This window comes from Lepisosteus oculatus, chromosome 11 (genome assembly GCF_040954835.1).
Source record: "Lepisosteus oculatus isolate fLepOcu1 chromosome 11, fLepOcu1.hap2, whole genome shotgun sequence".
Lineage (NCBI taxonomy): Eukaryota > Metazoa > Chordata > Actinopteri > Semionotiformes > Lepisosteidae > Lepisosteus > Lepisosteus oculatus.
In genome coordinates, this window is record NC_090706.1 from 12,467,270 (window position 1) to 12,483,113 (window position 15,844).

The following is a 15,844-nucleotide window of genomic DNA, read 5'->3' on the forward strand; positions in this document are numbered from 1 at the left end:
TCGTGTGTTCTTCGACAAGCTAGTTTTGTAAGGTTGCGATCTGGCGCAAATCCCGGAACACCAGGAGGTGAACTAAACATTGTAAATTGAGTGTTAAAACTTAGTTATTTTAATATTTTCTCTTATATACCACATAAAGCCTGAGAATATACGTCTCAACGTCGGTTATTTGTAATGAATGTATCTTTATATTATTTTATGAATATAACAATATATTTAACATTTAGTGCTTATGCTAGAAATATTCAATGTTTACAAGGCACACTTATTCTAAATTTTAAATATTTAGAACATTTTTACAGTACAGAACATATTGCCCGTATGATTAGTTACATTTGAAGGCTGGTTATGGTTAGTTTACCTGTATTTTTATAGTGAATCTGAGCATTTGTAATATTTAACAACTGAAATCATTTTATTTTCATATTTGATTAACCTGGTCTTCAGTTCTCTCATGTTCCGAATGATGTAGCATTTCTGACATTGTTTTAAAAACCTATATCCAGGTACATGTTTTAAAGCTTCCATTTGCCTCTTTTTTTATTACCATTAAGGTTTGTGTCTTCAGCCCCATCTGCTACTTTCAATAGTATATGAATTAGACGTCCACTGCTAAGAGCCAAAGTATTCCTTTTTATATGGTGTTTATGACACAGATGAAAAAAATGGTTTCTTCTCGGCCATTTGTTCAAGATCTCACCAGTTGATTGTGGACTTTACTGTCCATTTTCCTCCAGTCCTAGCAAACGTTCCAGGAGGAGGAGGAGAAGCATCGCCACCATACCTTACTTCAGAGAGTTGACTGGGAAATGTGCTGTGTTGGGACAGTACCAAATGTACTGCTGGCGTTTGCACCAAAAAGTTCCAATGTGATCTGAACAGATCACAACACCTTTTGCCACATGGTTGCAGGATCACTGCAGTGCTTTGTTGCAGACTCTATGCAGGCTTTGGATTGACTTATTTTTTGTACTGGCTTTCTTACAACCTGCCAAATAGATTTAGTATGTGACACAAATTATTGACTGCCCATTTTCTTCCATCTCAGCCATCGAACTCTTAAAAGTTGTTATTAGCCTTAAAGTGGCATTTCTCACCAGTTTCCTCCTTGTCTGATGCTCACTTTGGAGGTAGGGTCTGAGAACGCAACAGTGTGGGTGATATATTTCTTGATGATTGGAGTAGACTTTGAATGTTTAATACCCTTCTCCTGATCTGTGTTTTTAATTGATTTGATCCTTTTTAGTTTGAAAGCTACTTAGTCATGATATTCACTACCTGACTAAGGACCCTCATATAGAGAATCGGTTTTATTCTTAAATCAAGAGATCCAATATTATGTCATACAGAGGCCACTCAACGTATTGTAAGACTCATTAAGGTACTTTTGTTCACCTAAATTAATTTACCTTTTCCACAACATCTTGAATGCTTATGTAATTAACACTTTTCCATTTTTAGCCAAGTAAATTATATATTTACTTCTTTTTTTTTTGAATGTGTGAAGTAGGTTGCGTATGTAACAGGTATTAATTACTACTCCAAGGTGTCATGACTGCAAACTTTAAAGCAACACAATGTGAAAACTGTGGATGGATATGAATTGGCTCTGCATATGCATGTCTGGATTATTAAGGCTTCTGAATGTGAGTGGAATACCATATAAATATACTGGATTATTTTCACAAATTTATAGCAGCTTTAAAAAATATACAAACAGTAATGGAGGTTTCTGCATGAACAGAGGATTAACAATTCTCCAGCCTACTGCAATTTGAGTTTTACTGCTCTTTCTGGAAAGCTAGAGCTGATTAGACAGATTCTCAGCTGTTTCATTTACTTGTTAGTTAACCATTAACTAGTGGGTGGAGTAGTGGCACTGTGGCTAAGGGTTGGTGCCTGTGGCTAGAAGGTTGCGGCCCAAATCCCACAGCTGACAGAGGAATCCTACTCCTGAGCAAGGCCCTTTAACCCCAATTGCACCAGGGGTGCTGTATAAATGGCTGCCCTGCACTCTAACCCCCAAGCTTCTCTCTCCCTCTCTGTGTGTCTCATGGAGAGCTATTCTAGAGCTAATGCAAGAAATTGGATATGACTAATAAAGTCATCTTATCTTATCTCTTAACTGAAAGGCAAAACCAAAGTTCAGTCATTTATCTATGTATAAAGTGGGATTTCCAAAAGGTGTCTCCGGAAAAAAAATCATCTTGATGCTTCTCTTACTGGAAGAGACACCAGTTTTCATTACTGATGGCGTCACACAAGGAAATTAAGAAAACGGGTTGGGAGGACTTAAACTCTTACTCCCACTGCTGCATTTAGATTGTAAGGGCTACAGCCAGTCTCTGTGTATTATGGAGAAGATGGAGCGAGCACCTGATGTCCACTGGAGAAGGAAACTGTAAGTTAAAGAAAATAACTGTTTTAAATCCATAAATCGCAGATTAATGCAGAACTCCTGCTAGGGTGTGAAACAAAGTCAGTCTGTTGCTTGCTGGAGTGGATTCTAGTCAGGGATGGGGCGCATCTGTATGTATGTCTTGTTTGTCGCTATAATTTTATGTCTGACTTGTCTGTATTTGTTTATACAGTATCCGAGGGCCAAGGGAGAAAGAGTGGCTTATATTGGCAGGACCTGAGAGTCTGGCTTCTGAATGGATTGCCAAGAAAAAATCTGAACTTGTGGATCTACTTTCTAAGGACCCTGAAAATGTTTTAAGCCTAACATATTCTAAAGGCCTGATTACTCCAGCTGAAGGCCACTGGTTGAGAAAATATCCAGTCAAACACCAGATGGCTGAACTGGTGGCAGTAATCATTCATAAGAAAAAATCCCTTACTTTCCTTCAGCTTCTAGCAGAACTGTATGGAAAGGCATACCGCAGACACTATAGATGGATAATGGCTGTTTGTTTAGAACAAAAGGGTAAGTAATGGTTTGATTCCTTTCTCTCTAATGAAAGTGCCAATGAGAGCAAATGATAATTCTTTTGAAAAATATTTTTGGGCATTGCTTTTCCACACAGAGGGTGTCCCACACAAGTCACACGAGCTGTCCATCTTTTGTCTCTTCAGAACCTCTGGATGAAAACAGGACAACAGAACGAGCCAGGGACCCTGTGGACAAGCCAAACCTTTTTGTTAAGCCCTGTCCTCTGGAAACAAGGAGACACATTCAGGACAGTCAGAGAGGGGAGGTAGGCCTGCAAGTCAAATCCAAAATCCTCTCTTTTTCCTGTGAGTAGAGCCCTGGGGGAAGTTAGATCTGTGGGATTCCTCAAGGAGCCCTTTGAAAGATCCTTTTTTAAGAATCAGTAAAATCCTGTATGATTAACAGTGTTAATTTAGTCTTGCAAAACCACCTGATACCCCATTAATCAAAACTATTGTAGATGGTTTAGCTGCACTATTCTGATACACACCACAAAAACTGCAGCAGTTTCTGTACCAAATATAATAGAGCAATTGCATTTGGTACATTTACACACAGGACCATATGGAACATGCTCCCATACAACGGCAATACAGGCCATTTTTTCTTATGTGATATGAAGATACAATTCAAATACAAACTGATAGGTATCAATCTTGAAGAAGCAAACCATTAATAATCTTAGATGTTTAGGAGACCTTGCTAATGTCCTCATCTAGACAATGCAAAGGAGTGGTGGCTCTGTGGCTAAGGATCTGTGCCTGTGGCTGGAAGGTTGCTGATTCAAATCCCATGGCTGGCAGGGGAATCCTACTCTGTTGGGCCCCTGAGCAAGACCCCTAACCCCAACTGCTCCAGGGGTGCTTTACAATGGCTAACCCTGTGCTCTGACCCCAAGCTTCTCTCCCTGTGTGTGTGTCTCATGGAGAGCAAGCTGGGGTATGTGAAAAGATAAATTTCTTCTGCAAGAAATTGTATATGGCTAATAAAGTGATCTTATCTCTTAAGAAAGCCAACAAAATGTTAGAGTATACCAAGGACAGTTTGTTTTTCAATAAAAGTTCTAGTTATGTATCGGGAGGGTCTGATTTACAATATTGAAAGTATACGATTTTCACCATTTCACAACATTAAAAGGATATTGCTACTCTACATTAATAATTTAATGTAAAGTGTTGTGCCATTTCTGGCCTCAAAACAATGTCCTTCACAGACTGGTGAAGGCAAAGGAATCTCTTTAGTTCTGAAAACATGACATAGGATTTTGTTTTTGTAAGTATTGAAATCCTGGGAGGTGTTGACCAACATGACTCTCCATGACCAACGTAACAAGGACCAGAGGCCATAAATGGAAATTCAGACTGGAAAAGGGCTTCAACTGATGGGCTGAATGATAAGCTCTCATTTGTAACCTTTCATCTGCACTGTGACACGCCCTGGAGCAGGGTGTTATAGGCAGTGCAAGGAAGAACAAACACACACAGCAATGATAAAGAGAGATTGCTCTTTGACAGGGCAAGAGATAAAAAACAGTCTGTCAGCCAGCCAGTCACCCAGCCAGTTAGTCAGTCACCCAGCCAGCTAGTCAGTCAGTTCCTTCCTTTCTCCCTTCCTTGGGTTCAGCTTGAATAACAGAGGATCTGCTCTGTCTTCTGCATCTGTCTAATGGCTATCACTTGCCTTGCACAAACTGGTCAGGGAATGTTTGTGGGGAATGTAGTTCACACAAGAGTCTCCATCTTTTATGCACCTACCACTATCTCACATGCACCAATTGCACAGTTGTGTCAAATATTAACGTTGCAGATCTACTGCATCGGAGAGAAGAACAACCGAACCCGTCTGGCTATTATAATCAACAACATGAAGTTCAGGTTTGTGGATAGCCGTGATGGAAGTGAAGTTGATACAAAACAAATGAAGACACTGCTGGAGGCTTTGGATTACAGAGTGGAAGTAGTGGAAAACAAGACTGCTGAGGTGAGTCACAAAACATCTTAGGTGTGTAAACCTTACTCCTTACAGTAGGGTTATGTATTAGGCATGCAAAGATTCAGACATGATGAACACATTAAAATGCTCAATGACTATCTGAAACAACATCTGGTAGCCATGCTTGTAGTCTTCTGAAGAGGTTAGAATGGGCAGCTTTTCTCAGTCTGTGAGAGGAAAAATGAGCAAGCAGAGGTTCATTCCATGCTAAAAATAAAAAAAAACACAAGCATCATGTACCCACAAAGCTTTGGCTGTGGAGGCTGTGTGACACCATGTTGCATTCCATACATTTTACTTTCCTTGATTATGAGTAAAGGCATAATGTGCTATTGACTAATCTTACTTAGTCAAGAGTATGTGCACTGTTAGATGTACCTAATAGTTTAGAGACTGGAAAGTAAGGAACAGATTGGGATTTTATATATATGTATATTATATAGTGCTTTGAGTCCAGAAAAGCTCTATATAAATGTAAGGAATTATTATTATGTGTTTTTGGATTGACATGCAAAACCCCAATGCGACTGTTCATTTTAAAGTGTAGCCAGTCTCTGTAATGAACCATTATGTCCGCTCAACTTTAATTAAAAAGCTGAGGTATTATTCCTGGGAAGGGTAACATGTTAACAGACCTATTCTATTCTGGAATTCTGTCTGCTCTTTGGAAAAATCCTCATTTTCTGTTGACCAAAAAACAGGAGATGGAGATGTGTCTAAGATCATTTTCCAAGCGAGAAGAACACAAGATGTCTGACAGCACCTTCGTTGTGATCATGTCCCATGGTACAGAGGAAGGGATCTGTGGGGTTGATTACAATCCACAGCACAGCAGGAGCGAAACCATCCTGACAACAAAGGCAATAGGCAGGATCTTCAGCAATGACCACAGCCTGAATCTGGTGGGAAAGCCCAAGATCATTATTATACAGGCTTGCCGAGGAGGTAGGTCCTCGAACTACATTATTTGGAACCACAAATCATGAACCACAGTATTTGGAACCTCTAGTCAAATGCATCGATTGTCTGAATGGAAAGCAACATGTGGATGAAATTAAGGAGCAGGAGACAGACTTCCATCACCTTCCTTGGCAAAAAAAATCCCCAGATCTCACCCTAGTGAACACCAGTAAACCTTGTGAAACATGTAGCTCATCTCCCAAACACCATTACCCTCTTCTCCTTGTCAGCTGAAGGTGATCCTGCTGGAATAATGGTATTGGATATTCTGCAAAAGTATCAGACCTGAGTGGCATGGTGGTGCAGTAGTTAGCTTTGCAGCTATGCAGCACTTGGGGCCCCAAGCTTCATTCCGGATGTGGGGTGCTATCTGTGTGGAGGTGTATGTCCTCCCAGTGTTACCACCAGGTTTTTCCTGGTGCTGTGGTTACCTCCCACTGTCCAAAGACATAGAGGTGGGTTAAGTGGCTTTTGGGAAAGTAGGCTGTGGTGTTAGTGTGTGTACCCTGCAGTGGACCGGACTTGGTGTATCCTGCCTTACACCCATTGCTTTCTGGGATATGCTCCAGCTCCCCTGCAACCCAGTATTGGATAAAGCAGAATAGAAAATGGATAAATGGATTTTAGAACTTTGTGGAGTACTTGCCACTTCCTGCTCAGTCCTTCCTTCCTGCTTACAAATGTCTAGTAAGAAGTGTGTTGAGGGTTCCTAATACTCTAGCCTGTAATGCAGGATGTGATGGTCTAATATTGCTTTTATTTATGTTTCTTTTCTTTCAAAGATGAATTTTCAATTTTCAAGAAGGATAATAGCTCAGACCACATTTATTCCCCTTCATAACAAAATACAAGCTTTCTTTTTGATAACTTTTTAATTTGCAATATTTCTTGAAACCAGAACATGAATAGAGCAGTATAACTCAACAGCATTCTCCAACCCTCATCATCTGTGGGCCTATCTCTGTGTTTCCACACAGCATTAACAGCATTAATCATTAATGTTAGAAACTCTGCATCCTTCAGCTACAGCACTCTAAAACAGACCAAATGAATAGTTAATGCTATCTGGCAAGAAGCAGCAAGTGTTTTAGCCTTTCAGTGAATTGGAGAGTAATTTACACTTATGGCTTTAATTTCTAATATTAAGAATTATTACAAGCAGTGATAAATCATTCTTTTTTTAATGAGACAAAACAATCTTCCTTTTATTTGCAGACCACAAGGGCTTTGTCATGATCCCCACTAACAAAGGAGACGATGAAGAGTGTTTGACAAAATATGACTCAGACAGTCCTTTAAACAAAATTCATAAGGAGAGTGACCTCGTCTTTTTCTGCTCAACCACACCAGGTCAATTTTTCTTTCTTTTTTTAAAATACATTATTAGCATGAGCATACCATTGTGGATATATGTACATCAGTGGCTGTTTCTGTGTCAGTATTTCAATAGAGTTCTACATGTATTTCTTTTCTGCAATTGTGACTTTCTAATCTCAACCTGTACTCTTCAAGGTAAAATCTGAAGGTTATGATTTTGATACTGCCAACTGCTTTCATGATTTTATAAGGTCATATCTACAAAAGCAGTCAGCAATATAAGCTGTGTCATCTGTAGAATTCATTTTTACCAGGAAGATTAAAAACCTAGAAGAGCCTAATTTGGGCAGGTTATAATGGGTTTAGTTTTAAAAATAGTTCGGCAAGTATTATTGTCAAACTGTCAGTTTTAGAAGTCTTCTCCTTCTTCTTATAATAGGAACAAGAGCATATAGACACCGTAAAAATGGAACAATGTTCATACAAAGGTTGGTGGAAACATTCAGAAATCATGCTTGGAATTTCCACATTGAGGATCTCTTTAAGAAGGTCAGTAATGGCTATTTCACCATATCCTGTACCTGAAGTATCTTAAATCTTGTAAAATATTATGTGGATACATAGCCTAGACCTTTCACACATGTATCGAACTACAGAAGACCTGATTTGTTCAAGGTTATCATGAACATGCATAGGAGTATTCATAAAATTTATGTAAAAACTACTTCCCAGTAAGAAGAATATATTCTAATTTTGGGTCATATTGATCTTTTTTAATGCTTATATTGAGCTTTCATCCCCTTTTGCCTCTGCTACTATCAATGGAGCTGTTTCACTGCTATTTCACAGTTTTCTAACATCTTGAAGCTGGGGTGGGTTGCAAAGAGAATATTTGTTACTGTTGGCTGAATGTGGGTATATACAGTAGGGATAATCTGCTCCAATTATTTAATCTGTAGTATCAATGAAAATAATGATTAAAGAAATCATTGCTAAATATGAAGAAAATTAAAACAGTTCAAATGAAATTCTGAGAACCTTAATTGCTTACCTACCTATTCCAGAAAGTTACATTTCAAAGAGAAAGAGTAGATAGAATGCTTGGATTATGACTTTCCTTGTCAATTTGATCGACTGCCACCAGAGGGCAGCTTCATGAGGTTCTTAGAAGCCTGCTATAGAGGAGACCACTAGTGGTGTCAGAACAATTTTCCACTCAAGCTGGTAAAGCCCTCTGCTGTAGTGCTCTTAATGTACAAGAACGATAAACAAGTACATTATATTGAACTGCAATACAGAAAGTAAAAAAATTGGAAGAGAAAGGTGGTGTTGTGAGGTTAACTTAAAATGGTTTATTACTTGAAGTTCTACGAACCTTTTTTAACCCGCGTAGAAATGAAGTAGGCCTGATGATTGAAAATGATCTTCCAGGAGACTTAATAGTAATTATTACTATTACTATTTTTATTTATATCTAAATAGAAGATTTACAGGATAATATCAAAATATAGAAACAGTTCATTAACCAGTTATTTTCATATTTTAAGAGTTTGTAAAGGCAGTGGTTAGAACAGAAGTTCACAAAGTAAGCAATGTGATGTAGGCAGCATGTATTCAATATAGCTGAAATGCAATACCATTTCTATAGATGCTCGTGCCTTCACTGTTATTGCTACTATAGCATTGGGCAACTGGAAATGTACCTGTTTCCTAAATGTTTCCGGGTGGGTTTTTGCTATTTGTCTACATTTACAGGACTAAAACATTGTAGAATTTCTCCACAACACCTTGGCTGAAACAGATCTTAAAAATGGTCTCTTACAGGTCCAGCGTTCTTTTCACAACTTTCCTCAACAACTGCCCTGCAAGGAAAGAACAACGTTGCTCAGAAACTTCTACCTCTTTCCCGGACACTGAGACTGCCTGAGAGTAAATCTCCTTCGGCTCTGAGATCTGAGCCCATGTTACAAGACACCTGTGATAAAGAAAGCTGTCTTTTGTGAAAATAGTCAAACAACAAATATGCAATAACAACAATTATTTTAAAAAGATAGCCTTTATTAACAACAATAATTGTAGTTTAAGAGACAGTTAAATCCTTACTTCCTAAAAGAACACATTACAACATATTCATTGTTCCTGTTGTCAACATTGTGTTGTCTGTTGCACTGTGTATGTGCCGAGGGATCAGTGTACGTATGGAAATAAACTATTCTACTGCTCTACTAGAACTCAACGAATGGTCAAATATTTAAAATAATTTTCCTGCACATGTTTATTTTTCAGTATTTATAATGTATTAATATTTTGTAAGGAATGTAACTGCATTGGTTTAGTGTTTTGACTCATTGTCATCAGTATGTCTTGTATTTTCTTTTTGATTGTTTCACTTGAGTTTTACTCTGTATTCTCAGAAAGCTCTTTCAACTGAAATGTTTTGAACTTTGAATTAAAATGAAATGCATTTTAAACACTGATCTGGATCTGAGCCCTGAAAGAGTTGTAAAGCATACATTAAGATTAAATAATTTGTGTTCTGAGCTGCGCAAGGCGATGGGGGGATAATGCTTGTGAAATAAAGAAAATCATTTTGGGTTTTAGAAAAAACAACAAATCCTTACACTTCTAAAGCGCTTTACAGCTAATGGGGATTTCGCTCCACAACCAATGTAGCCCCCACCTACCTGAGTGATATCCTTGTGGAGGACAGCAGAGTGATGAAGCCTGTTCATAGATGAGGATTATTAGGAGGCCATGATTAGTAAATGGAAAATTTGGCCAGGATGCCGGGGTAACACCGCTTCTCTTACGAGAAACGCCCTGGGATTCTTAATGACCATGGAGAATCTGGACCTTTGTTTTACGCCTCATCCGAAGGACGGCGCCCTTTTTACAGTGTAGTGTCCCTGTCACTATACTGGGGCATTAGTACACACAGAGGCCATGGGGTGAGCACCCCATACTGGTACCGACAAGGCTCACACCTGCTTAGCTTCAGTGGGTTGCCCATTGTGAGTGCAGGGTGATATGACAAAGAGGTTCCGTGTAACCTTATCTTTATAGACTCTTTTATATAACTCTTTATAATTGTTGCATTGCCCACAAGGCTGCAAACACACGACTTAAGAAAGGATATTATTATTAATTTGTTCTGAATTTGTGTATTTGACCGAAATGTTTAATTTCTTCACATCTCCACGGTGTGTCGCTACAATTGCTCCGCTGAAGTCGGACGTGTCTTCGTCTCAACGTCGGGGCCACCGTACACCTGACACGGCCGGGTAGGTTGCTACGGCAACTGTAAACAGTGCTTCCTCTCAGTGTTGTTTGCAACAACTGAAAGTTCGCGGGCTGTTATATATGTTGCCTTGTGGCCTTACTGCTATATTGGAAATAATAAAAATATTTACTCTAACTCGGCAACATGATTCCGCCTGCTGATTCTCTGTTAAAATACGATAATCCAGTGCTGGTGAGCAGAAATACAGAGAAGAAATCACCGAAGGTAAACACTTAAGGAAAATGCAAGTACAGTACTTTAACTTGTTGCCTTTAAACATAATGCATTAAAATAGTGTGGATATTTCTGCGCCGCCATATATGTTCATATATATATATATCAGACATAGTCAGATTATAAAATGACGGTATTTTAATAATGTACAAAATATGTTAATATCAATGCAATAAGAAAACTTGAATTTATCATGGGGATGGGAAACATCTACTATTCTTTCTTGACAGACGAATATAGGCCTTTAGTTTAAAAAGTCCCAAACGAGAAACATTTTTTAATTATGTATGCAAGCGTTTTTAATTAGTCAAAATACCTGGGATTATAGAATTGGTCTATATTTTTCATTTGATTATAATTCGTTTTATGGTGGTAAAATTCTAAGGTGGTGACAGTTCATGTGGCACAGTTCCCAAGTCCAGATGCAGTTTGGCATGTTTAAGCCCCCACAAAAATCATAAATAAAACCTCAAGACCCGAAAAATAAATTGTTATGTAAATTGAAATCAAAGCAAATGCGCACATCTGTCAGATGTTGGTAACTTTTATCTAATGCCAGTAGTACTGACTCAAAGCCCTGGAGTTAGAGTTGGGATGGTGTCCAAGAGATGTTTAGGACAGACAGGTCATTTTTTGTTGTTTCGTGAGCAGAAAGCTACTCTACTGTATAGCTAATGCAAACCTTTGTTATTTAAAACAACAGCATACGACATATAAAAGGTCATAAATCAAACTACTGGAGAAGGTGGATAGAAAAACACCAATTCGAAAACCAAGATGTTAAACTTGGCTAGGAGAGAAGTCTGTATTTGAAACTGGGAGGAGGGAAAAAACACGTCTGTTTTGGCCTTGAGTTGTGGCTTCTGCTAACTTCACGAATGCTTTATAACCAGTATTTGTTTTTCTATCCTTGCAGTTTACAGAATTTAAGAAATTCCTACTGTGCACAACAACAACAACAAAAAGATTGTGAGAAGAACTGTGTCAGTGTATGGGAATATTTTTTTTCCTCTTGCAGGCTCGTCCCTTAAAGGTCAGCCCCCAGCAGCCGGTTTTGACTGGACCAGTACCACCTCCCCCCAAACCCAAAGCACCTTCAGTGGATGCTAACAAACAGCAGACTGAAGAAATTCTCAACGCTATCCTACCTCCTAGGTAAATCACCTTATAAGTAGAGATTTTATTTCTGTTGTGTTCGGTTAAAGTTTAACATGGGAATGGAAATGATGAAGCACAAGAAAGAATATCTCACCTTTTAAGATGTATAGTATATTAGCAATGAAGTATACATTCTAAAATACTGAAAACAATGGCATATACTTCCTGCTATCACTGAAAACCAGATTAAAAATGATCAGAAAGATGCTTTTTTCCCAGGTAATGGTCAAGGCATGGGACTACACCTGGATGGGACACCAGTCCATGGCAAGACACACAGAAAGTTTACAGACACTAGTTCACCTAATCATGTCTTTGGAAACTGGGAGGTAATCAGAGCACCTGGAAAAAAACTGAGGAACATGAGCTTAGAAATTCAGTCTGGAATTGCACCAAGGACCAATATTTGTGAGGCACAGTGCCGACAGATATGCCACCTTCTTGCACTGTGAAATTAAATCATAGAACTATTACCATTAATGCTGGACGTCTGAAGGTTGTGGCTTTTTACTTTCCACTCCCTTTATTCTAGATAATACTGTAAATCTTTCTTAAGTCTTCTTGAAGGTCTTTATGGCTGGCAAGGTGGTTTGGGCAGCTGCTGCTCTCAGGGTACACTGGTTTCCTCCCACCTTTCAAAATCGTGCTAGTAGAGTTAATTGGGTAGTTTACATTTCCACACAAGAGTTCAGCCCTAGCCTGTGGAGTAGCTGTTTGACTCGCTAGGAATCAGGTACAAAGAATAGTGTCTCAAAGAATAGTGACTATTAATAAGCAGATCCATTTTGTGGTTTGATATTTAAGCTCAAACACAGCGGATGAGGTTAAGGTAAATATTAAAGTAAAGACAAATTGAAAGTGTGAAGCAGTGCATAGCTTGTAATGTATATTGCCAGACGTCGGATTTACTGTAGATAGCGGACTCCCAAAACACAATTCAGAAGTGGCTTAACTATACAGCCCAAACAAAAGTAAAACCCAGTACATCAAAAGACGAATCCATTCACACTGAGAATTTGAAAGCTAATAAAAAAACTCTGGGAAAAGTTCTCGCTATAATATGCTCATTGCACACACTCAGTGAGCGCTGTTGGACAAGTGTTGTAAGAGCTGTGACAAATAACAAGCAACTGCCCACATGGGTTTGAATTTATCACTGCCTTGATTATTAATATTGCGTTCAACATGATACTCACATCAGATATTGTGACTCGCTTTGTCATTGCAGGGAATGGATGGAGAACAATCAGCTGTGGGTGCAGCAAGTGTCCAGCACACCCTGCACTCGAATGGATGTCGTCCACCTCCAGGAGCAGCTGGACCTGAAGCTGCAGCAGAGACAGGCCCGTGAAACTGGGATTTGCCCGGTGCGCAGGGAGCTGTACACACAGTGCTTCGGTATGTGTGGGAGAAAAAAGACAATAAAACGATCCTCCACCTGCATATCTCATACTCCTTAGATTTTTCAATAGGATGGCTGAAAAACCATCTGGCCCAGCTTTTGAATCTAGAATCTCTTTCCACCACTTATAGAAGGAGTCCTCTAACAGCTGGTTCAGTTTTTTGTACTCCATTATAAAAATTGTTGTAATTATTTGCAATTCACTTGTCTCCAGCTATAACCCCCTTAGCGATGGCTGAAATACCCTATTTAAGAATGTACCAGTAATATCCCGCATTTCCATAAACACAAGTGGGAAGAAGCCATCAGGTCCCAGAGATTTCAGCAACCCTATCCCCTTTGAGCCTCGGCATCAGCATCAGCTATGCTGAAATTGCCTAATACTGCTTGAGTACATTCTGCAACAACTTATCTAAAAAAAAACACTGTTAACAATATTTATTTAGCCTTCTTTATCTTATTCATCTCCTCTTATCATGTGAACTATTAAAACCTTTATCATTGTAGTGCCAACAATAACTAAAGCTGTAGCCCCCAGCCATCTTGTCCTTTTCAGCTGTGTCTGTAGCTTGATATATTCTTTTTAATCCTGGGTGCTTTCAAGCATTGTGTTCTTCCTTCAGACTTTTTCTTAATTTCTCCAATAAACAATCTAGACTATAGACATATTTTTGAGATGTGAATGCTTTATCATTGTTTATGTAGTACAGTTTAACCATTCTTCTTTTGACTTTGACTCACATCTTACAGCAAGTTACTTGTACCCATGTCTACATTAGCTGTTCTATCGCATTCACCTTTTGTTAGTTTGTATAGGTTCTAAACTGTCTGCATCTACTTGCTTCATTTCATCCTGCTGCTTATTTTCAAAATGCAGTCCCATCACACCACCCCTTCCTTCTTACCCAGACATGCTTCATTTATTCTGTCGAACACTGGGTTCTTGCATTTTATTCCTTATACTTTTAAAATGGAAGTATAAGCATTTCAGAAAGTAAGAGTTGCTTCTCCCCGTAAACTCAACAGCCTCTTCTTGTATGTTAAAAAAATGTAAGTCTTTTCAGGATTAAGCTACAGATTATGTTCCATTTTCCCAGATGAACTCATCAGGCAGGTCACCATCAACTGTGCCGAACGCGGGTTGCTTCTGCTGCGGGTCCGGGATGAGATCCGGATGACTATCGCTGCCTATCAGACCCTCTATGAAAGCAGTGTGGCATTTGGGATGAGGAAGGCTCTTCAGTCTGAGCAAGGCAAATCCGACATGGAGAAAAAGGTGCTTTTACTAACTTCAATTACAAACTGAGATTTCTAGAAAAAGTATATAAGAAAACAATTTGGTTTGTTTCCGAATGTAATTATGTTTGTTCGAACAGAAGATATTAAATGTTGCACTGCATTTTTACTCTCTCCAGTTGAAACTTGAACAGGATCAATAGCAATTTTGATTGTTTTCACAACTATCTCCCTAGATTTCCGACTTGGAAAATGAGAAGAAGAACTTAGAGAGGCAACTGAATGAGCAGAAAGCCAAATGTGAAGCCATCGAGAAGCGGGAAGCCGAGAGGAGGCAGGTGGAGGAGAAGAAACACACGGAAGAAATCCAGTTTCTCAAAAGAACTAACCAGCAGCTCAAGGTACATCCGAGTGTAACAAGACACCTTTAACACAGTGACAAGACCAGCAGTGCCCAACAAGTGACAGAAGGCAAAGCTGTGCATTACTTCTGTAACTTTTTAAAACAAGTATACAGCTTGAAATGTGAAAGCTGTATTAGCAGTCACATCAAGAAAGTTTACTAATTGGGTTTACCTGCATTGTCAGTGAAAGAAGTGTTAGGAAGCTAAGTCAGCTCATCAGACTGTAACTTGTACTGGTTTCGATATTGTTAACTCCTTTAATAATGTGTACCTTTTGATTTTAAGAGTACACTCATGATACACAACCCTTTACACTTGATTGAACAGATCAACAGAATTCCTGTATACTGTGCTTGCAGGCAAACAATAATCATGGGTAGACATGGCCTCCTTCTTAAAATAAATCTCCAGCAATGCAAAAATGTTTTTTACCTACATGTTATGAGCCCATGTTTAACACTTAGGTACATTCTTTGTTTTGCAGGCACAACTGGAAGGTATCATTGCCCCGAAGAAGTAAATGGAACGCTTTTGTAACACATGCATGATTTCTAACAGCACAAAGTTTTTATTAAACTTTGAAACATTCTCCTTATTCTCTTGAGTATCTTACAGATAGAATTTAACAACTCAAACAGCTTTTAATGACTTGTGGCACTTGTGTTTCAAATCTTATTGTTTTTGCACAATGTTATCAATAATGTTTTGTCTGAATCACACAATTGTACACAGGAACATGGACACTGACTAACCTCCAGTGGAAGCAAATGAATCCTCAGTTAAATCAGAACTTCAAGCCATCTATCACTCACCAGAACTCATGGCAGTAGCCTCTAGCAAACAGAAATCCACCATCATGTTCTGGGTTTATAGTTCTGTGGCTGGCAGATAAATTGAAATTTTTATTTAATCCAAGCTTTTCTAATGTC

At 38.8% G+C, this 15,844-nt stretch overlaps 2 protein-coding genes across 2 annotated transcripts; both read left to right on the forward strand.

Annotated features, from left to right (window-relative positions):
- The first annotated feature begins 1,907 nt into the window (after positions 1-1,907).
- Positions 1,908-9,745, forward strand: LOC102688855 (caspase-13-like). Its single transcript, XM_006631522.3, has 8 exons — positions 1,908-2,401; positions 2,592-2,926; positions 3,076-3,197; positions 4,739-4,912; positions 5,626-5,869; positions 7,100-7,234; positions 7,641-7,750; positions 9,026-9,745. The coding sequence occupies exons 1-8, from the start codon at positions 2,355-2,357 to the stop codon at positions 9,116-9,118; spliced, it is 1,260 nt and encodes a 419-aa protein (XP_006631585.2). The 5' UTR covers positions 1,908-2,354; the 3' UTR covers positions 9,119-9,745.
- A 787-nt stretch (positions 9,746-10,532) lies between these two features.
- dnali1 (dynein, axonemal, light intermediate chain 1) lies at positions 10,533-15,504 on the forward strand. Its single transcript, XM_006631469.3, has 6 exons — positions 10,533-10,706; positions 11,734-11,870; positions 13,102-13,271; positions 14,373-14,551; positions 14,748-14,912; positions 15,400-15,504. The coding sequence occupies exons 1-6, from the start codon at positions 10,626-10,628 to the stop codon at positions 15,433-15,435; spliced, it is 768 nt and encodes a 255-aa protein (XP_006631532.1). The 5' UTR covers positions 10,533-10,625; the 3' UTR covers positions 15,436-15,504.
- Positions 15,505-15,844: the final 340 nt, after the last annotated feature.